The sequence below is a fragment of the Mesoplodon densirostris genome, chromosome 15 (assembly GCF_025265405.1).
Source record: "Mesoplodon densirostris isolate mMesDen1 chromosome 15, mMesDen1 primary haplotype, whole genome shotgun sequence".
Lineage (NCBI taxonomy): Eukaryota > Metazoa > Chordata > Mammalia > Artiodactyla > Ziphiidae > Mesoplodon > Mesoplodon densirostris.
In genome coordinates this window covers 18554315-18572757 of record NC_082675.1, presented here as the reverse complement: position 1 = coordinate 18572757, position 18443 = coordinate 18554315, and the positions used below count along the sequence as shown (strand labels likewise).

At 42.5% G+C, this 18443-nt stretch overlaps 1 protein-coding gene across 2 annotated transcripts in view; it reads right to left on the bottom strand.

Annotated features, from left to right (window-relative positions):
- The window catches only part of CORO1C (coronin 1C), a 79967-nt gene that overhangs the window by 48793 nt on the left and 12731 nt on the right, over positions 1 to 18443 (bottom strand). The window contains exons 2-3 of one of the 2 annotated variants that reach the window (XM_060118387.1): positions 14457 to 14698; positions 2494 to 2693 (exon numbers count right to left, since the gene is read on the bottom strand). In XM_060118387.1, coding sequence (XP_059974370.1) covers positions 2494 to 2688 — 195 coding nt within the window. In that variant the 5' untranslated portion in view covers positions 2689 to 2693; positions 14457 to 14698. The remainder of the gene's footprint in view (positions 1 to 2493; positions 2694 to 14456; positions 14699 to 18443) is intronic. The other variant, XM_060118388.1, reaches the window with a different exon arrangement.

Sequence of the window (18443 nt, the reverse complement as noted above, 5' to 3'; positions counted from 1 at the left end):
ATATATAAGTCCATGCCACTCTCTCACTTCGTCCCAGCTTACCCTTCCCCCTCCCCGTGTCCTCAAGTCCATTCTCTACGTCTGCATCTTTATCCTGCCCCTAAGTTCTTCAGAACCATTTAGAAAATCACTTTTATATAGAGCCCCTCACGTTACAGATAGAGATATGGGAGAGCATAAGGACAGAGCGACATATCCACGTCTCACCACAAGTCGGGGACCAAGACAGGATTGAACCCCTGGCTCCAGACCCATGTTCCTTCCTCGATGCCACACTGACCCTAAGGGCTCAATACACACACTCTAATACACAAAAATCCCAGAGTACGTGTGAACCCATTGATTATAAAAGTCAATAACCCCAAGTACTGACCTTATTTCCAATGGGTGTCACTGGGCTTAGTTTATGCCAATGTCACCTCCTCCAACACAAATTAATATTTAAGGAGTGAGCCACACAGAATGTATTATAAGCCTGGGAAAAAGACAGACCCTCGAGGCTCCTCCAAAAACCAACGTTTCGTTCAAACATGATAATTTCTGAAGCAACTTATTCTGTCCCAATTCCTATACAGCTGGTTGAAGAACAAAATAATAAAACCTATTTATTAGGTATTGGTCACTTAATGCAACTGAAAACCAAAGCATAAGATCCAGTTAGCTTCGGACCTGCACACAGGGCTCCCTTAAACAGTATAAATGTAACTCTAAGTTTCCCATGGTTTGTGAAAGCAAAGGTGGACTCACAGAGCCTTTTGTGAGTGTGGGACTTGAAGAGAACTGTCTGAACTTGGAGGAAGGTTAGCCGTTCAAAAGTTTATTCGGGGCTTCTTAATTGGCTTATTCTCCTTCTTTGAAGCAAAAAGTCGTAAATTTATCCCTCTTGAACTCAGAAGAGATCATGGTACTTCAGTGCCTGACCTTGGCTGACAAGCTGAGGCAAGGTGTCTTCTCAGCTGGCTGCCATAAGACCCACCACTGAGAAGTCAAGTTTCCAAACGCTCCTTGCTCTTGGTGAACAAATCGACTAGAAAGTTGTGGAGATCAAACGCGACTGGCACTGAACTCCAACCCCCACTCCCAAATCAGGTAAGTACAGCTACAATAGTGTAATGTATTGTTCACCACTGAAACAATCTCCTCCACAAAAGCAAACGTATCTGAGTAGAAAATTTAACTTCAATTTAATGAAAAGATTCTCCTTTAAAACATGATTAACAACTTTGCCAATAAGACAGTACGTTTGGAAACGTATGTCAGATTTGTTCCCCAAAGGCATCCATCTCGTCTGTAGTGAGATGGTTCTATTGTGTAATATCACATCAATCCAGCCACTGAGATACAAATCAGATGTTAAAATAAAACAAGTTAGTCATGAGCATCTGAGAGAATGAAAAGTACAAGAGAATTGGAAGTTTTCCCAGCAAGAGTTTTCCTAAGGAAAAAACACCAAAATACAATACTTTGACAGAAATTCATGTTACTGTAACCACTTTCAGAATCACATGGTCCAATATGATGAGACATGCCTCTACTAGGCATGGCTCCGACTCAGGGAGACCCACTGTTCCCAGCAGAGTGGAAACAGCTGTAACATGACCCAACATCTGCATCCTTATCATTAGGGCTCAGGACTCACCAATCTTATTTTCCTCCTAAAAGCTAATCAGAAAATGACTCTTTCCAAGATCTCTCTTCACGGTGTTTCCCACCCCCCAAGATTTGCAATTCTGGGATTTCCTGTTAAAGCTAGTACAGACTTTCATCTACAATTTTCAAGAACAGGCAGAAAATTACAGATCTCCAGTCTTCTCCCCCATACTGGAGAGGGCTGTCTGGAAGGATAAAGTCAGGAGAAGGGAGAACTAGGAAGCCCAGCGGGTTCAAAGTCACACAGAACCACTTTCAATAAAGAGCCTTTATTTCCACCGCTTGTTAACGCTGTTTAGATCCTATGCTGAAACCTACTACTGTCCAGACTTGAAATCTGCATTGTTTGGGGACATTTTCTTGAGCCCTCATCCCATTTACCATTCAAAACCAAAAACAAAGCAAAACCAAAAGGTCTGAGTCCTCATGACCTCACACACAAAAAAGATTTTCTTATAATCTTATCAATTTCTGCCCATTTAAAAACATAACTGTTTCTAAAATTGCACTTTTGGGAAAAACTTTTATGAAGGCTGGATGATTATGAACCAAATCATAAAATTCCTGTGCCTGTCCATGCTCACAGCATCACTATAAGAATCTTTTTCATCCGTAGAGGGCACACCCAGAACAGAATTTGCCATTCTGTTTAATGATTCTCTGTCAGAGAAAAACTGATGTGGTTAGTAAAGCGTGTGGAACTTAAGCTCAATTACATCCAAGTCTAATGGTCCTAGAAATCACACAATGCTTAGTGACTATCAATCTCCAAAATCAATCTATTACAGACTAAACAGAGATTACCGGAGGGTGTCTCACAGGATGGAAAGTCAGATGACTTACCTTGTGCAAAGGGAGTACAAGGAACGCTCCTCCCCCACTCGCTTCTATGATTATGGCAACGAATCTGGGATTGACAGCACAAAAGGAACTATCCCAGGTCACTCGAGAAACCCGGATATCATCGTAACACTGGTCGTTTTTCACCGCTTGTCCAAATACATGGCGAAACTTGCTCTGTCGTACCACTCGCCTCATCGTGTCTGTGGGAGAACAAAAAGTATATTAAAATCATGCCCCCGAGTGAAAGCTTTACTTTTACAAATGAAAAGCTAAAAAAAAAAACAGAATGGTATGGCATTTTGTCTGCTCTCCTAAAATGTAGCCAAATGGCAAATCCAAATTTCCTTTAGCAGCATATACCCAGAGAAAACTGCAAAATGTGTCAGGGCAAGAATGACAAAGAAATGAAAAATTCCTAACTCATGATCCAGAAACAGCTCATCAGTTTTAATTTCAAGAGAAAGATCAAGGTAAAGAATGAAGGGAAATTAGCCTTTCAGAGTTGGGTGGGAATGGAAAGACAATCCACTCTAACCCGCCCTCCCCTTTTACAGACAAGGAAACTCCAAAGTGAAGTTACCTGACAGACCTGAAACTGAGGAATCCTTCCTCTCCCAAATTATGATACTGTGGCTTTTTCCTCAGTCTGCCAAGGTAATTTTTCCATTTTTCAGCTTTTTCTCCAGACATCAGCTCTCTAGTCTGAGAGCGGAGACTGCTCACGAGTGTTTCCACAAGACCAACTACATGCAGTGGAGAATCCAACACAAGCAAACCACCCTTGCCTTCAAGAGGCTTCCAACACAGGCAGGACAATCAGAGCAACTCGGAACCAAACTCCTGGTGCTGACTGCTACCAGGAGTCAGACTGCTACCATGGGGCAAAAGCCAGGTCTTGGAAAAGAGTGGCAAAAATTTTAATGGAAAGTAGAGACGAGGATGACAAGAGGTCTGACGCTAGCACACTGGACCTCTTAGACAGCAAGAAGCGAAAAGCAAGGGGTTGGGCTAAGAGGCTGTGATGGTGAACCAGGCCTGAGAAAGGCCTGGAGTGATCCCGGCAGCGGCAGTGAGACAGAGGAACAGAAAAACTCAGGGAGGGTAACAGAAACCAGGATGTCAGAGCTGATCACTCACCACAGCCACTTCCCAAGTAAACCAGAGGGCCTAGGGGACAGGAAGTGACACCAAGCTGGTGTTCCCAGGCTTCCCCATGGGTCATTTTGGACTGCAACTTCCACTGGGTTGTCCACCTGACATGCGCACTGACAGCGTTCAGGCTTTAGGATCAGCAGCCCCACCTGCCTGAGGTCTCCCGGGCTGCACCACAGTGTCCTCTTCCTGTCTGTTAATGCCAGGACATTCCATTCACGCTGGCTAGGGAGGAAGGAGCCACGGGAAAACACAAGTGGAGATGGAACACAGTCAAACCTTCAGAGCTCAGCTGAAAACCAGTCCCCCTGATCCCCAAGGACAGGAGGGCTAACTAACACCTATCCACTCATGCCAAATGGGACACATGCGGGGCTGCTGCTAGTTCCTCCCCTTGAATTCCCTTCCTCGTGGCTCTGGGCCCACTGCTAAGCACAAAAGGAGAGAAGTTGGTTTTGCCAGTCTCCTTCTACCCTTTCAAGGCATGTACAGAAGCGGCCTCTCTCTAAGCCTAGGGCGTGTGGCTGGGCTGAGGCGACAAAGCCTAGGCAAGCTGGTGAGCAGGCGTGTTCCTCAGCCCAGCTGCTGCCAGACCTTCCCAGCTGACCACCAGGACCAGAGGCTGAGATCACCTGGTGGAGGAGACGGCAAATGACTTGCTTCCATTTGGCCGGGGTCCTCCATCTGTGAAACAGTATGAATACTTCTCAAACTGGAGGAGATAAGACAGCTTCCACGAGGTGGTGAAAACCAAAAGAAAAGCACATCCACACAAAAGCCAATGTACAGCCAGCTGGTCTCAGGATCCATTTCCCTACCCCACCATCCGCACAAGTCAGCAGAAGCCAGAATCCCTGCCATTACCTTCCAGCAAGTGTTTCAAAAGTAAAGTTAACAAAGAAGAAGGGAGAATTGCACCATATGCCAAAGAGTTGATATCCTTCATATATGAAGTTTTTATAGATTCCAAACATGAAAATCCCAGTAGGAAATTACACAAAGGACATGAAGAGTTAATTTACAAAAGAAACACAAATGGCATTTACCGCCACTCCTTCCTGAAATCCTAACAAAATGACAGGAAAGGAATAAAAGCTGGTATAAACACCAAAGGACAAGCGAAAGGACACTGGAAAGGAGCCTACAAGACAGCAAATGTGACCACAAGACCGTGGAAGAGGAAAGCTGTCAGGCAAGTGTAACTGACAGAAGTGAGTGTTCTCCACTCAGCGGAGGTCTCAGGAGGAGAGGCTCACAGAAGGACACCAGGCCCACTGTGAAACCGCCGAGCGCTCAGCAGGGAAACAGATGTGGGAGAGGGGCTGCAGGGAAAACTGACCAAAAGCCTAACTAGGAGCAGCCAGACACCCAGCGCTGCTCCTCCAGTGCTGCACCGTCAGGGGCCACCCCTCGCCCGCCCCAGAAGCCACAGGGCAGGCCCTGGACAGGACACCACCAGCACAGGTGAGCACGGGTACCAGCAGGTACCACACAGACGACCTGGTCCTGTACAGGGGAGCCTCCAGCCCTGTGTTCTGGGAGCTCCCAGAAGGCTGGCTGCCTGGCTGAGATAGCACCCGCCCTGCCCCACAGGAAGTCAGCCCTCACCGCCCTCTGTGAGGTCCACCACCCACCCAGCCCCCCTACCCACACAGGCATTGGGTCAGCTTTTTGGGGCCCACTATTCAATGTGAACAGACATTTGAGGAAGCCCTTCAACCTGAAAAATGGAGACAATCTTTCCTCTTCACTCAAATAGGCCAAGATACCATCTAATCTCACCAACAATATGAATATTAACATAAATATGGAAAGTGCTTTGAATGTCTTCACTGAACGACATCACACAAATCTGCCGGCTGGCTGACACACCTTTTTTTTTTTTTTTTTTTTTTTCCTTTTTGCAGTATGCGGGCCTCTCACTGTTGTGGCCTCTCCCGTTGCGGAGCACAGGCTCACGGGCCCAGCCGCTCCGCGGCATATGGGATCCTCCCAGATCGGGGCACGAACCCGTATCCCCTGCATCGGCAGGCGGACTCTCAACCACTGCGCCACCAGGGAGGCCCTGGCTGACACACCTTTAAAAGTCATTTCTGTATTACAGAGTGACATATGTCACACAAATTTTCATCTAACTACACGAAGTCAGAATGATAGACAGGTTCTTTTGCTACAGCCATGGAGGACAGTTAGCTACAGAGCAGAGAGAGTGAGAAAAGCTGGGGATCCCGGAGTGCTGTGCTGTCTGGGCCAGGCCATTCACATCCAAGGTCAAATCTGATCTGGCTCAGCTGCCCACATGTGGCACAGCTGCTTTTGCTGCACACAATAGAGAAAGGCAATTAAGAGGGCAGGCTCCAGAGTCAGGCAACCTTGTGAGTGAGAAGCACAGCTGTACCATTTGCTTCCTGGCCGTGGTTCAGTAGGGCAAAGTCATAATCTCCTTAAGTGTCAGATTCTCTATCTGGAAATGGGTACATTACATATAAAGTTAAAGTGATCATTAAATGAGCACTTGCTAATGGGACTATAGCAGGAGATGATTTCGTTAAAGTACCCTGTCCGGTTAAAAACACATAACTAAATACACAATAAATGTCGGCTATTGTTATCATCCTAGTACTTTACATAAGGTAATCCAGATTCAAATCCCAGCTCTGCCACTAACCTTTACGAGCCTCCGTTTCCCCATCTATAAAATGAAGGGGATGATACCCATCATAAGAATTAAAAACAACATCTGACATCCCAGGTCCAGATGGCTTCACTGCTGAAGTCTATCAAATATTTAAAGAATTAATACCAGTTCTTCACCAATTTTTACAAAGAATAGACGGGAACAAATTTCCAAACAAATTTTATGAGACCAGTATTACTCTGATACCAAAATCAGACAAAGACATCACAAGAAAACTAGACTAATATCTTTTATAAATATAGACACAAAAATCCCCAACAAAATACTAGCAGACCAAATCTAGCAACATACGAAAAGGATTATACACCATGACCCAGTGGGACTTATCCCACAATGCAAGGTTGGTGTGACATCTGAAAATCAATTAATGTAACATGTATCAATCAGATAAAACCCAAAAATCACATGATCATCTTGCAGAAATCTGACAAAATCAGAACAAGGACAGACATATAGGCCAACGGAATAGAACTGAAAGTGCAGAAATAAATTCATACATCTTTGGTCAAGCGATTTCAACAAGGGTACCAAAACCATTCAATGGGGGGAAAAATAAGTCTTTTCAACAAATGGTGCTGGGACCATTGAATAGCCACATACAGAAGAAGCTGGACCCTGACCTCACATCATATAAAATAATTAACTCAAAATTGATCAAAGATATAAGGGCTTAAAACTTTTAAACTCTTGGGAGAAAACAGGAATAAATCTTCATGACCTTGGATCTGGCAAAGGATTCTTAGATATGACACCAAAAGCACAAGCAACTAAATAAAAAGTGTACAAAATGGACCTCATCAAAATTAAAAACCTCTGTGCTTCAAAGTCACCATCAAGAAAGTGAAAAGACAACCCACAGAATGGAAGAAAATTTTTGGAAATCATGTATCTGATAAGGCACTTGTATCTAGAATATATAAAAAATTCCTACAGCTCAACAACAAAAAGACAAATAATCCAATTTAAAAATGAGCAAAGTACTTGAATAGATATCTTTCAAAAAAAGATACACAAACATACAATAAAAGGTGAAAAGGTGCTGGACATCTTTAGCCATTGGGGAAATGTAAATCAAAACCACAATGAAATACCACTTCACACCCACCAGGATGGCTAATATCAGGCCAGAGAATAACAAACATGGATGAGGACGCAGAGAAATCAGAACCCTCATACACTGGTAGCGGGAATGTAAAATGGTGCAGCTGCTTTGGAAAGCAGTCTGGCGGTTCTGAAACGATTAAACAGAGTTATGATGTGACCCTGAAATTCCACAACTAAGAATATACCCCAAAGAACTGAAAACAGGTATTCACACAAATACTTGTACAGGAATTTTCATAGCAGCATATTCACAACAGCCAAAGGGTGAAAACAACCCATATGTTGGATACCCATTGGATGAACGGAAAAACAAAATGTGATATATCCACACAATGGGATGTTATTTGGCAATTAAAAATAAAATTAAAAAGTAGGGGACTTCCCTGGTGGTCCAGTGGCTAAGACTCTGAGCTCCCAGTGCAGGGGGCCTGGGTTCGATCCCTGGTCAGGGAACTAGATCCCACATGCATGCTGCAACTAAGAGTTCGCACACCACAACTAAAGATTCTGCATGCCGCAGCTAAAGAACCTTCTTGACGCAACTAAGACCCAGCACAGCCTAAATAAATAAGTAAATATTTAAAAAATAAAATAAAATAAAGTACTTACTAATACATGCTACAACTTGGATAAACCTTGAAAATATTACACTAAGAAGCCAATTACAAAAGTCTACATATTATGATTTCTATTCACACGAAAGCCCAGAACAGGGAAACCTAGAGACACAGAAAGTAAATTAGCGGTGCTTGGAGGGGAGGAAGGGGTACTACGGAATAGGAGGTTACAGCTAAAGAGCACAGGGTTTCTTTCCAAAGTGATGGAAATATTCTGTAATTTGTGGTGATAGTTGCACATATTTGTGAACATATTAAAAAGCACTGAACTGTACACTTCAAGTAGGGTGAGTTGTATGATATGTGAATTATACCTAAATAAAGCTGTTCTTTAAAAATCTGCAAAGTACCTAGCATAGAATCTGAAGCATAGTAATAAGCACTGTCCAATAAATGTCAACAATTATTACTTAAGAGACTGCTAATAGGTTTCCCTACCCAAGGGAGAAAACCCAAATCAATTTCCTACTGATTATGAGCCAAAAGTATGATTTTCATGTTAATGAACTAGTATCAGTTATCGAGGAACCTTTACAAAATTTTATGTTCTCCCACCTCAGCATGCTGTTTACTACAGAAAAAAAAAACCCTCTTCTCGAGAAAAAGGCCTGCATTATCAAATGGTATTAGTGTTTCACCAATTTTTTAAACGCTTGGCTATAAATTTCCAAACGGTCATATCATCAAACTTAGGCGTCCTTTTATTAAATATCTTGTTCCAAATTATACAACTAGAGTGTCCCCAAAACTAAAGCATTTTATAAAGAAATCTAATTTTCAGTTATATTAAAAAGAGTAAGTGAAAGAATCCTGAACTAATACATAGACACCAAGTCCAAGGATAGAGTACATTCAATTTTGGGGGGGGCCCACACCCCAAGGCATGCATAACTTCCCCCACCAGGGATAGAACCCACACCCCCTGCAGTGGAAACCCGGAGTCTTAACCACTGGACCACCAGGGAAGTCCTCAATTTTAAATGTCTTGTCAGAGTTCAACCTTGGAGAGGTTGTCTGCTCATTAGGTCTTTCAAGTACAAATTCTTCAAACTGCATAGGGCCTTTTCTTAGCAATTATCACTGTAATAAAGGATCCTCGTAGTAATAAAGAGGGAGACAATGTAGCAATAAGTCTTTCATTAAGCAAATGAAAGAAATGTTTACAAATTTCAAAATAAACTGATTTTAGAAAAAATGCAACGTGGTTTTTAATTTCCACAAAATGTTGGGAATTACAAACCTTACCCAAGGCCTTATAATAGGCCTGCCCAAATTTCCAATAAGACTGGGACTATTCTAGAATGGTTTTCATTATAATAAAAACTGAGGTGTCTTTGAAAGACAATGTGAGAGCAGGTTGAGAGCACAGGCCCAATTCTGAAATGCTCTCTCTGGGATGTGGTTGAAACCTCAGTTTTAGAAACAAAGACACGTCTCCTCTGCCCAAGGTTCTAGATGATACTGAAGGCCAAGCAAGAGTTAAGTCTTGATTGTCCAGCAGCCGTCGTAGTAAACCTCTTTTTAACTTATCTATCTTTTTTATAGTCACCATGCTGTACATTACATCCCCAGGACTTACTTATCTTATAACTGGAAGTTTGTACCTTTAGATCCCTTCACCCATTTCATCCACCCCCCTAATCCACCACCTCTAGCAACCACCAAAATGTGCTGTCTCCATGAGTTTGGGTTTTGTTTTGTTTTTGTTTTCATTTTTAAGATTCAACATGTAAGTGATATACAGCAGCAGTCCCCAACCTTTTTTGGCACCAGGAACCGGTTTCGTGGAAGACAATTTTTCCATGGACTGAGGCGAGGTGGCGTGGCGGGGATGGCTCAGGCGGTAATGCGAGCCATGGGGAGCAGCAGATGAGGCTTCACTCGCTCACCCACCACTCACCTCCTGCTGTGTGGCCTGATTCCTAACAGGCTGTGGACCCCTGATATATTGAAAAGATATTTGTCTTTCTCTATCTGACTTACTTCACTTAGGATAATGCCCTCAATATCCATCCATGTTGTCACAAATGGCGGGATTTCCTTCTTTTTAATGGCTGAATAATATTCCATCATACCACATTTTCCCAACCATTTATCTGTTAATGGACACTTAGGTTGTTTCCACTTCCTTGGCTATTGTAAATAATACTGCAGTGAACACGGGGGTTCAGATATCTTTTCAAGACAGTGATTTAGTTTCCTTTGGATAAATACCCAGAAGTGGAATTGCTGGATCATATGGTAGCTCTATTTTTCATTTTTTGAGGAACCTCCATACCATTTTCCATAGTGGCTGCACCAATTTTACATTCCCACATAAATTTCTAATGAGTAGATAATATATTCTCGTTTTCAGCTCCAAATAAAGAAAATCTAAAAGCCGACTACCAAGATCCACAATACTTAGCAGCTCATCTAAGGAAACAAAAATGATTAAAATTTTCTTTACATGTTGGGTAAACATCTTAACCAAGAACAAGCTGTAAAAATAAGGTCCATGGTTTAAGGACTTATTTTATAAGCATCAGAGTAAAGTTTGCTAAAAATCATTCTCAGAAGAAAATTTCCATCTTACAGTCAGTTCATCATCCTCAACCTCTAGGAGAGTGTGAAGGTGTGCTTCTTATGGTACTGCCTAGTCAAGTTATAGAGAAAATTTATTTCACAGGCCATACAAGAAATGTGATGGGTGTTGGGAGGGAAAAATGTAGACAAGACAGGGTGTTTACAATACTATAATGGCACCAAATAAAATATACTCAAAACACCTGAATAAATGTTACTACCTTTTCTCTCTTCTGTCTACTTCCATCAATCTTGTAAAAAATGACGACAATTTTGACATTTTCCTGTTTAAAGATTCCAGCAGATGCACTTCTATGGTTTGTATAAAAGGAAACACATCCTGCTAGGAACACATACAGGAAAACTCCTACTCGCAGCAAAATCCTGCTCGGCACATTAGCTGAGACCATTCCAGAGCGTCAATTACTCAAGGACTCAGGAGGCTGAGCACGTCCCCTAGCCAGTAGCAACCACAGGAGACTCCAGAATATCCCAATAGGGCATTCCCTCTAAGTTGATGCTTTTCTGGCCCTTTTTAATGTGGGAGAGATCGGACACGTTATTTAATAGAAAGTGGCAAGCAGGACAGCAGAGGAGGAAACAAATGTCCCGAAATCAGCTATTTCAATGGCAATGCCAACAGTTAAAAATTCTTTGTAAGAGGTTAGAAAGGTAATGTGTAAGCCTACATAGAAGACACATTCACAAGAAAGCAGACACCGAAAGCAAATACGGGAGGTGCTCTGATTAAATACAAAAATTCAACATTCATCATTCTAGATATGAGACGGCTGTGCTTTTTTTTGAATGTCCTTAAACAAAATTCATCAGTGACACTTGAAGAGTTCACCTAACAAATCATTTGTACTGCATCCAATTCCTTAATTAACAGATTCATATATGAGATACTCAAGAAAAATACGCCTAATTTACCTACCTTAATAGAAGTTGTTTTACGAAGGAAGAAAAAAGACCGCATGCAACAATTTGCTTTATATAAAGCACAGGAGAAAGTCAGATAGATACACAACATTCCTCATACACAGCAGCTAAGGCTGAAAGGTTTGCACTCCACTTAAGACAACTGACTGCAAGTATGGAACAGCCCTTATGTTGGTTCAATTTATCATGACACCAAGAATGGCGAAAGTAAAGGGCGAAAATTCACGCTCATTATAGCCTTCCAAACGCTTTCATCCCATTATCCACCCAGGTACTAGGTTAAAATGCCAAGAAGGAGGCATACCGACTCTAAGTGCACTCTGTTTCGACTCAAGAACCCATTATCATTTTGGTTTTTAAACGTTTCTTGGAATGAAAAGATAAAGAAATGCAAGTCAGATTTACCAAGAAACATCCAGGCTGGGTCTTCACAGAAGCCTGGAGTAAAAAGGGTCACCAGTTCCGGCCTTTCATTTTCAGCCCAGAGACACTGTGTGACTTGCCCAAAGATAAAGGACTTCGGAGAGAGACACGATGACCTCGAACCACAAAGTACGAGGCAATTCAACTTTTCACCCCCTGAACTTTCATACTTTTTCAGTGATAAACTCCACACACATACAGTTTGGCTTTCCCACGTCAGCCAGCGAGGCCTCTCAGAACCGCTCCATGGAGTGCCGTCTCCACAGCTCACAGTTCCACCTGGCCTGTTGGTGCCATTTTTAAATAGGAAACTGCGCTTGGCTCACACTTTATACAATACACAAACTGGCTGTTCGCATTCAAATATGCTGAGATCAACGAGAGGGTGCATTAGCTGTGCCAAAGGAAACCAATCTTTGCTTCTGACTGAAAACCCTCAGGCTTAGGCCAGAGGGTTCTGTGCTCAACTGTCCAAGAGCCTGAACCGACATGCCTAAAAGGCTGGAATCAACACATCAAGAACAAGTTCTAAAAGGTGAGGTGCAACGGACAGGCTTTTTCTCTTTTTTTTTTACGGTACGCGGGCCTCTCACTGTTGTGGCCTCTCCCGCTGCGGAGCACAGGCTCCGGACGTGCAGGCTCAGTGGCCATGGCTCACGGGCCCAGCCGCTCCACGGCATGTGGGATCTTCCCGGACCGGGGCACGAACCCGTGTCCCCTGCATCGGCAGGCGGACTCTCAACCACTGCGCCACCAGGGAAGCCCCTTTTACTCCTTTTAAAGCTTTCTAAGAAAAGGACTCTGACTTTCACACTTTACAATTTTGTACTCATTTTAGGAACTGGTTACAAAAAGAAGTGGGGGCTGCCTGCCATCAACATAGGCGCTCCCTGCTCCCGATGACAGAGTGAGACGTGCAGCTCTCAGAGTGACTGCTGAAAATGCAGTCTGACAAGAGACCAAACGAGCTATGCACGTACATCAACTAACCGCGAGGCCCACTTTAAATATCTTACAACTCGGTGTGTCAACTACACTCAGTGAGGCTGAAATAAAAAAAAAAAGAAATGAGTGTGACATGGACAGCAAAATAGCAACAGATAAAGATCCTAAATACAGAAACCCCAAATCCTCAAATCGACTCTCTCACACTTGTATTAAAAAGAGACCCTTTACAACTAAAAGATGCCCGAAAAGGGCCTGGAACTCCCTTAAAATAAAGAAGAATGACACAACACGAATTTTACAGTTACTACACAGGAGATGACAAGGGTGTATGGGTCATCTCTAGCTCTTCAATGACAGAATTTTTTTTAACTACATTATCAAAGGAAGAGCAGATTTTTCAGAAGATAATGTGTCAGGATGACATGTTTACAATCCCTCTATCTCCCAGTTTTCTGCTTATCACCAGCATCTTTATAAACACACCCACTATACCCCTCCCTGGAGCTTTGAGAAGGGATTGCTGAAGAAACCCCCATCAGACAGCAGCAGGCGTTGCCTGCCCAGACAATGCAGTGGAACTGAGTAGAAGCCTCTGGGCTGCCACCATCTTCCTAAGGTGCCCCACAGGAGGTCAGGCTCGGAAGCTCTCTTCAAAGAGCCAAATTAATCCCAAGAGCTCTCATCCCAACTGCAGAACTTTTACCCCCATGACTGGCCCAGCACTCTCACTTAAAAATTAATGACGAATGTGTTTCAAAATACTCTTTCTATACTGATGACCTACTTTTCTTATCAACAACTGGGGGAAAGCACACTGTGTACGACTGTTCAAACTTGCTAAGTCTGTTTCCACTACTTAGTCAGATGGAGTGTCTCTTGGAATAAAATTTTCATAATTCTTTGGCAATATACTTATACCAGGAAATGAAATTACTGGACTCCAAGATCTTTTTGTGGTTTTTTTTTTAAGGCATTTTTATGAAGACCCTCATAAGGCTAGCCATAGCAAAAGTAGCAATGTCAAAAAAAGAGTAATCTCCTTCAACTGAAGAATTTCTGTCTTCCCTTTTTAATACCCTATACCCTGGGCAAGCAGTGATTAAATAAACATACCCCTGACCATATTTCAAGAGGAGCTAAGAGTAGGAATAACTCTGGCCTGGATTCAAGACTAGCTTATCCTGACACAGTCACCTAACCACTAAATCATTTTAGCGCTATGGTTGGTTGTTTCCTCATCTATAAAATAGGAGAACTAAAATAAATTATTTCTAGGGTCCTATTATTAATATAACTATTATAATCTAAAGCCTACAAATCTATAGAGAACGCTTCTTTCACTGGGATCCAGTCCACATCCCCTAATAAAACACACACAATTCAAGGAGAACAGAGTTAGCAGCACCCACGGGGTTATACACATAACACATACACTCGACTGTGAATGCTGAAGAGGTCTTTAATCCCAGTCACTCATCATGCATTTATTCAACAACTATTTACTGAACTCTGACCGTGCGCCTGGCGTGATGCTAGACGCTGCAGATGCAATGGTGAGCAAGGAAACGGGCCCGGCTCTCAAGAAGTTGACAGTCTCCAGGAGGAGACACCACAATCAATTATTCACACCAACGTCACTGTGCTGCTGCGACAAACACTGGGACACAGAAGTTCACGGGGGCAGGGAGTCAATACAAGACGAAGAACCACTTCTTAGGAGCAGCTCCCAAGAGCCTTCTCTTTACAAGTAGGGTGTCTGAAAAGAGCAAAAACATAGGGAAAATATTTAAATTACTTATTGTGCCTTTTCAGATTAATAACTGGATCCATGGCTTCAAAATTAAGGTAGTTGCCCACAGAGGTGCCCAGAGCTCGAAGGTAAACACATTTAACAGGGGCTTCCCTGGTGGCACAGTGGTTAAGAATCCGCCTGCCAATGCAGGGGACACGGGTTTGAGCCCTGGTCCGGGAAGATCCCACATGCTGCAGAGCAACTAAGCCCGTGCACCACAACTACTGAGCCTGCGCTCTAGAGCCCATGAGCCACGACTACTGAGCCCACTTGCCACAGCTACTGAAGCCCGCATGCCTAGAGCCCATGCTCCACAACGAGAAGCCACCACAATGAGAAGCCCGCGCACCGCAACCAAGAGTAGCCCCCGCTCGCCGCAACTAGAAAAAGCCTGCATGCAGCAATGAAGACCCAACGCAGCCAAAAAAACCCCAAAAAAACAAAAAACATATTGAACGGGCTATTTGAAAATGAAACTAACACTGTTTAAAATAAAAATGAATTTTCAGCCATCCTATAGGAAAAGCAGCAGTATACAGGCATACACAGCTCAACAATATTGCAGGTTTGGTTCCAGACCACCACAATAAAGCAAATCTCAAAATAAAGCGAGTCACAAGAATTTTTTGGTTTCCCAGTGCATATAAAAGTGATGTTTACACTATACTGTAGCTATACACTATTAAGCGTACAATAGCATTATGCCTAAAAAAAAGTACACACCTTAATTTAAAAATACTTTATTGTTAAAAGCCAACTATCTAATCTGAGCCTTCAGAGAGTTATAATCTTTTTTCTGGTTGGGGGTCCTGCCTCTGTGTTGATGGCTGCTGACTGATCAGGGTGGTGGTTACTGAAGGTTGGGTAGCTGTGGCAATTTCCTTTTTCTTTTCTTTTCTTTTTTTAGTTTTTTGCCATGCTGCATGGCTTGCCGGACCTTAGTTCCCCGACCAGGGATTGAACCCACGCCCTCGGCAGTGAAAGCACAGGGTCCTAACCACTGGACCACCAGGAAATTCCCGGCAGTTTCCTAAAATAAGACAACAATGGCGTATGCCACATCAATTGATTCTTCCTTTCACGAAAGATTTCTCTGTAGTATGAAAAGCTGTTTGATAGCATTTTACCCACACTAGAACTTTTTTTTCAAAATTGGGGCCGATACTCTGCTGCTGCTTTATCAACTAAGTTTATGTCATATTCTAAATCTAAAGCCTTTGTTATCATTTCAACAATCTTCACAGCATTTTCACCAGGAGTAGAGTCCACCTCAAAAACCTCTTTCCTTGCTCATCCATGAGAAGCAACTCCTCATCTGTTCAAGTTTTATCATGAGATGGCAGCAATCCAGTCCCATCTTCAGGCCCCGCTTCTAATTCTACTTCTCTCGCTACTTCCATCCCATCTGCAGTTACTTCCTCCACTGAAGTCATCCATGACGACTGGAATTAACTTCTTCCAAACTCCTATTAAGGTTGGTATTTTGACCTCTTCCCATGAATCATGAATGATCTTAATGACATCTAGAAAGGTGAATCCTTTCCAGAAGGTTTTCAATTGACTTTGCTAAGATCCATCAGAGGAATCACCATCTATGTCAGCTACAACCTTACAAAATGTATTTCTTAAATAGTAACACTTGAAAGTCGAAACTCCTTCTTGATCCACGGACTGCAGAGTGGATACTCTGTTAGCAGGCATGAAAACAACATTCACCTCGTGGTACCTCTCCACCGGAGCTCTGGAGTGACCAGGTGAGTTGTTAACAAGCAGCAATATTTTGAAAGGAATCTTCTTCTGAGCAGTCGGCCTCAATAGTAGGCTTAAAATATTCAGGAAACCATGTTGTAAACAGATGTACTGTCATTCAGGCTTTGTTGTTCCATTTATAGAGCACAGGCAGAGTAAATTTAGCATAATTCTTCAGGGCCCTAGGATTTTCAAAATGGTAAATGAGCACTGACTTTAACTTAAGTCACCAGCTGCATGAGCCCCTAACAAGAGAGTCAGCCTGTCCTTTGAAGCTTTGAAGCCAGGCATTGACTTTTCCTCTCTAGCTATGAAAGTCCTAGGTGGCATCTTCTTCCAGTAGGAGATTGTTTCATCTATGTGGAAAATCTGTTATTTAGTGAGCACCTTCATTAATGATCTGAGCTAGATCTTCTGGATAACCTGCTCCAGGTTCTACACCAGCACTTGCTGCCTCACCTTGCACTTTGATGTTATGGAGACAGCTTCTTTCCTTAAACCTCATGAACTAACCTCTGCTAGCTCCAAACTTTTCTTCTGGAGCTTCTTCACTTCTCTCAGCCTTCACAGAATTGAAAAGAGTTAGGGCCTTGATCTGGATTAGGCTTTGGCTGAAGGGAATGTTGTGGCTGGTTTGATCTTCTCTCCAGACCACTAAAACTTTCTCCATATCAGCAATAAGGCTGCTTTGCTTCTTATCATTCCAGGTTCACTGGAGACCTTCAAGAACTTTTCCTCTGCATTCACAACTTGGCTAACTGGCCCAAGAAGCTTAACTGTAAGCCTATCTCGGCTTTCGACATGCCTCGCTCACTAAGCTTAATAATTTCTAGTTTTTGATTCAAAGTGAGAGACATAATACTCTTCCTTTCACTTTAACACTTAGAAGCCAGTGTAGGGTTATTAACTGGCCTAATTTCAACATTGTTGTGTCTCAGGGAACAGGGAGGCCTGAGCGAGGGAGAGAGACAGGGGAATGGCCAGATAGCGGAGCAGTTAGAAAACACACTTATTGAGCTCACCATCTTATTTATGGGCGTGGTTTGTGATGCCCCAAAACCATTACAATAGTAACATCAACGATCACTGATCACAGAGCACCATACCAAGTATAATAATGAAAAAGTTTGAAATATTGCGAGAATTACCAAAATGCGACACACAGACATGAGGTGAGCAAATGCCGTTTACAAATACCTTCCATTTGTAAAAAACACAGTATCTGTGAAGTGCAATAAAATGAGGTGTGCCTGTGCCTCTTGAAATCTTACTGCACCTTCAGACGAATTGTTTTGTTTTGTCTGATCCTTTTTGGTAAAATTACAAACTATTTCCTTATCAGCACACCTCTCTTCTAAAGAGGGGAAAAACAAAAAACTCAGAATATCAGTGTCTACAACAGAGTACAAGAAACTGGGGGAAATGTAGTTACTACCAAATAAATACTTTACCACCACCCAACACCTTCTGAAGGTCTCAGTTCTTTAGGGGGAAAATGCCACACATCTCCTTTTACCAATAAAATGAAAATACCTCCGGGGAAGTGGAGACAAACAAAACTCACTTTCAGGAGGAAACATTTGGGCTAAGTATTTGGGGAGTGGATTCTCTATTACTAGAAGCTTTTATCAGCCTTAGCTGGTAAAACTGTAACCTTAACCATCCCAAATCCAATTTCCCTCCAAACTGGATAAAGATTTGAAAAGAAAATCATAGTCCTTAATCCTTTATGTTAAATTAATTGGACTGCATAATAGTAACTAAAAGGGAAATTCCATACACCTCAAATGAAAGCAGGAAGAGTCCTTTTCTAAGCATTTTGAGTAGAAGGTTAGCAGAAAGATCAGGGGCTTCCCACCCCTAACAGTACTCTTCTAAAAAACTACATTTACAACAAACAAACTACATGTATGGTTTGTAGGAACCTCTAAAAACGGCCAGAAATAACACACACAAAAAT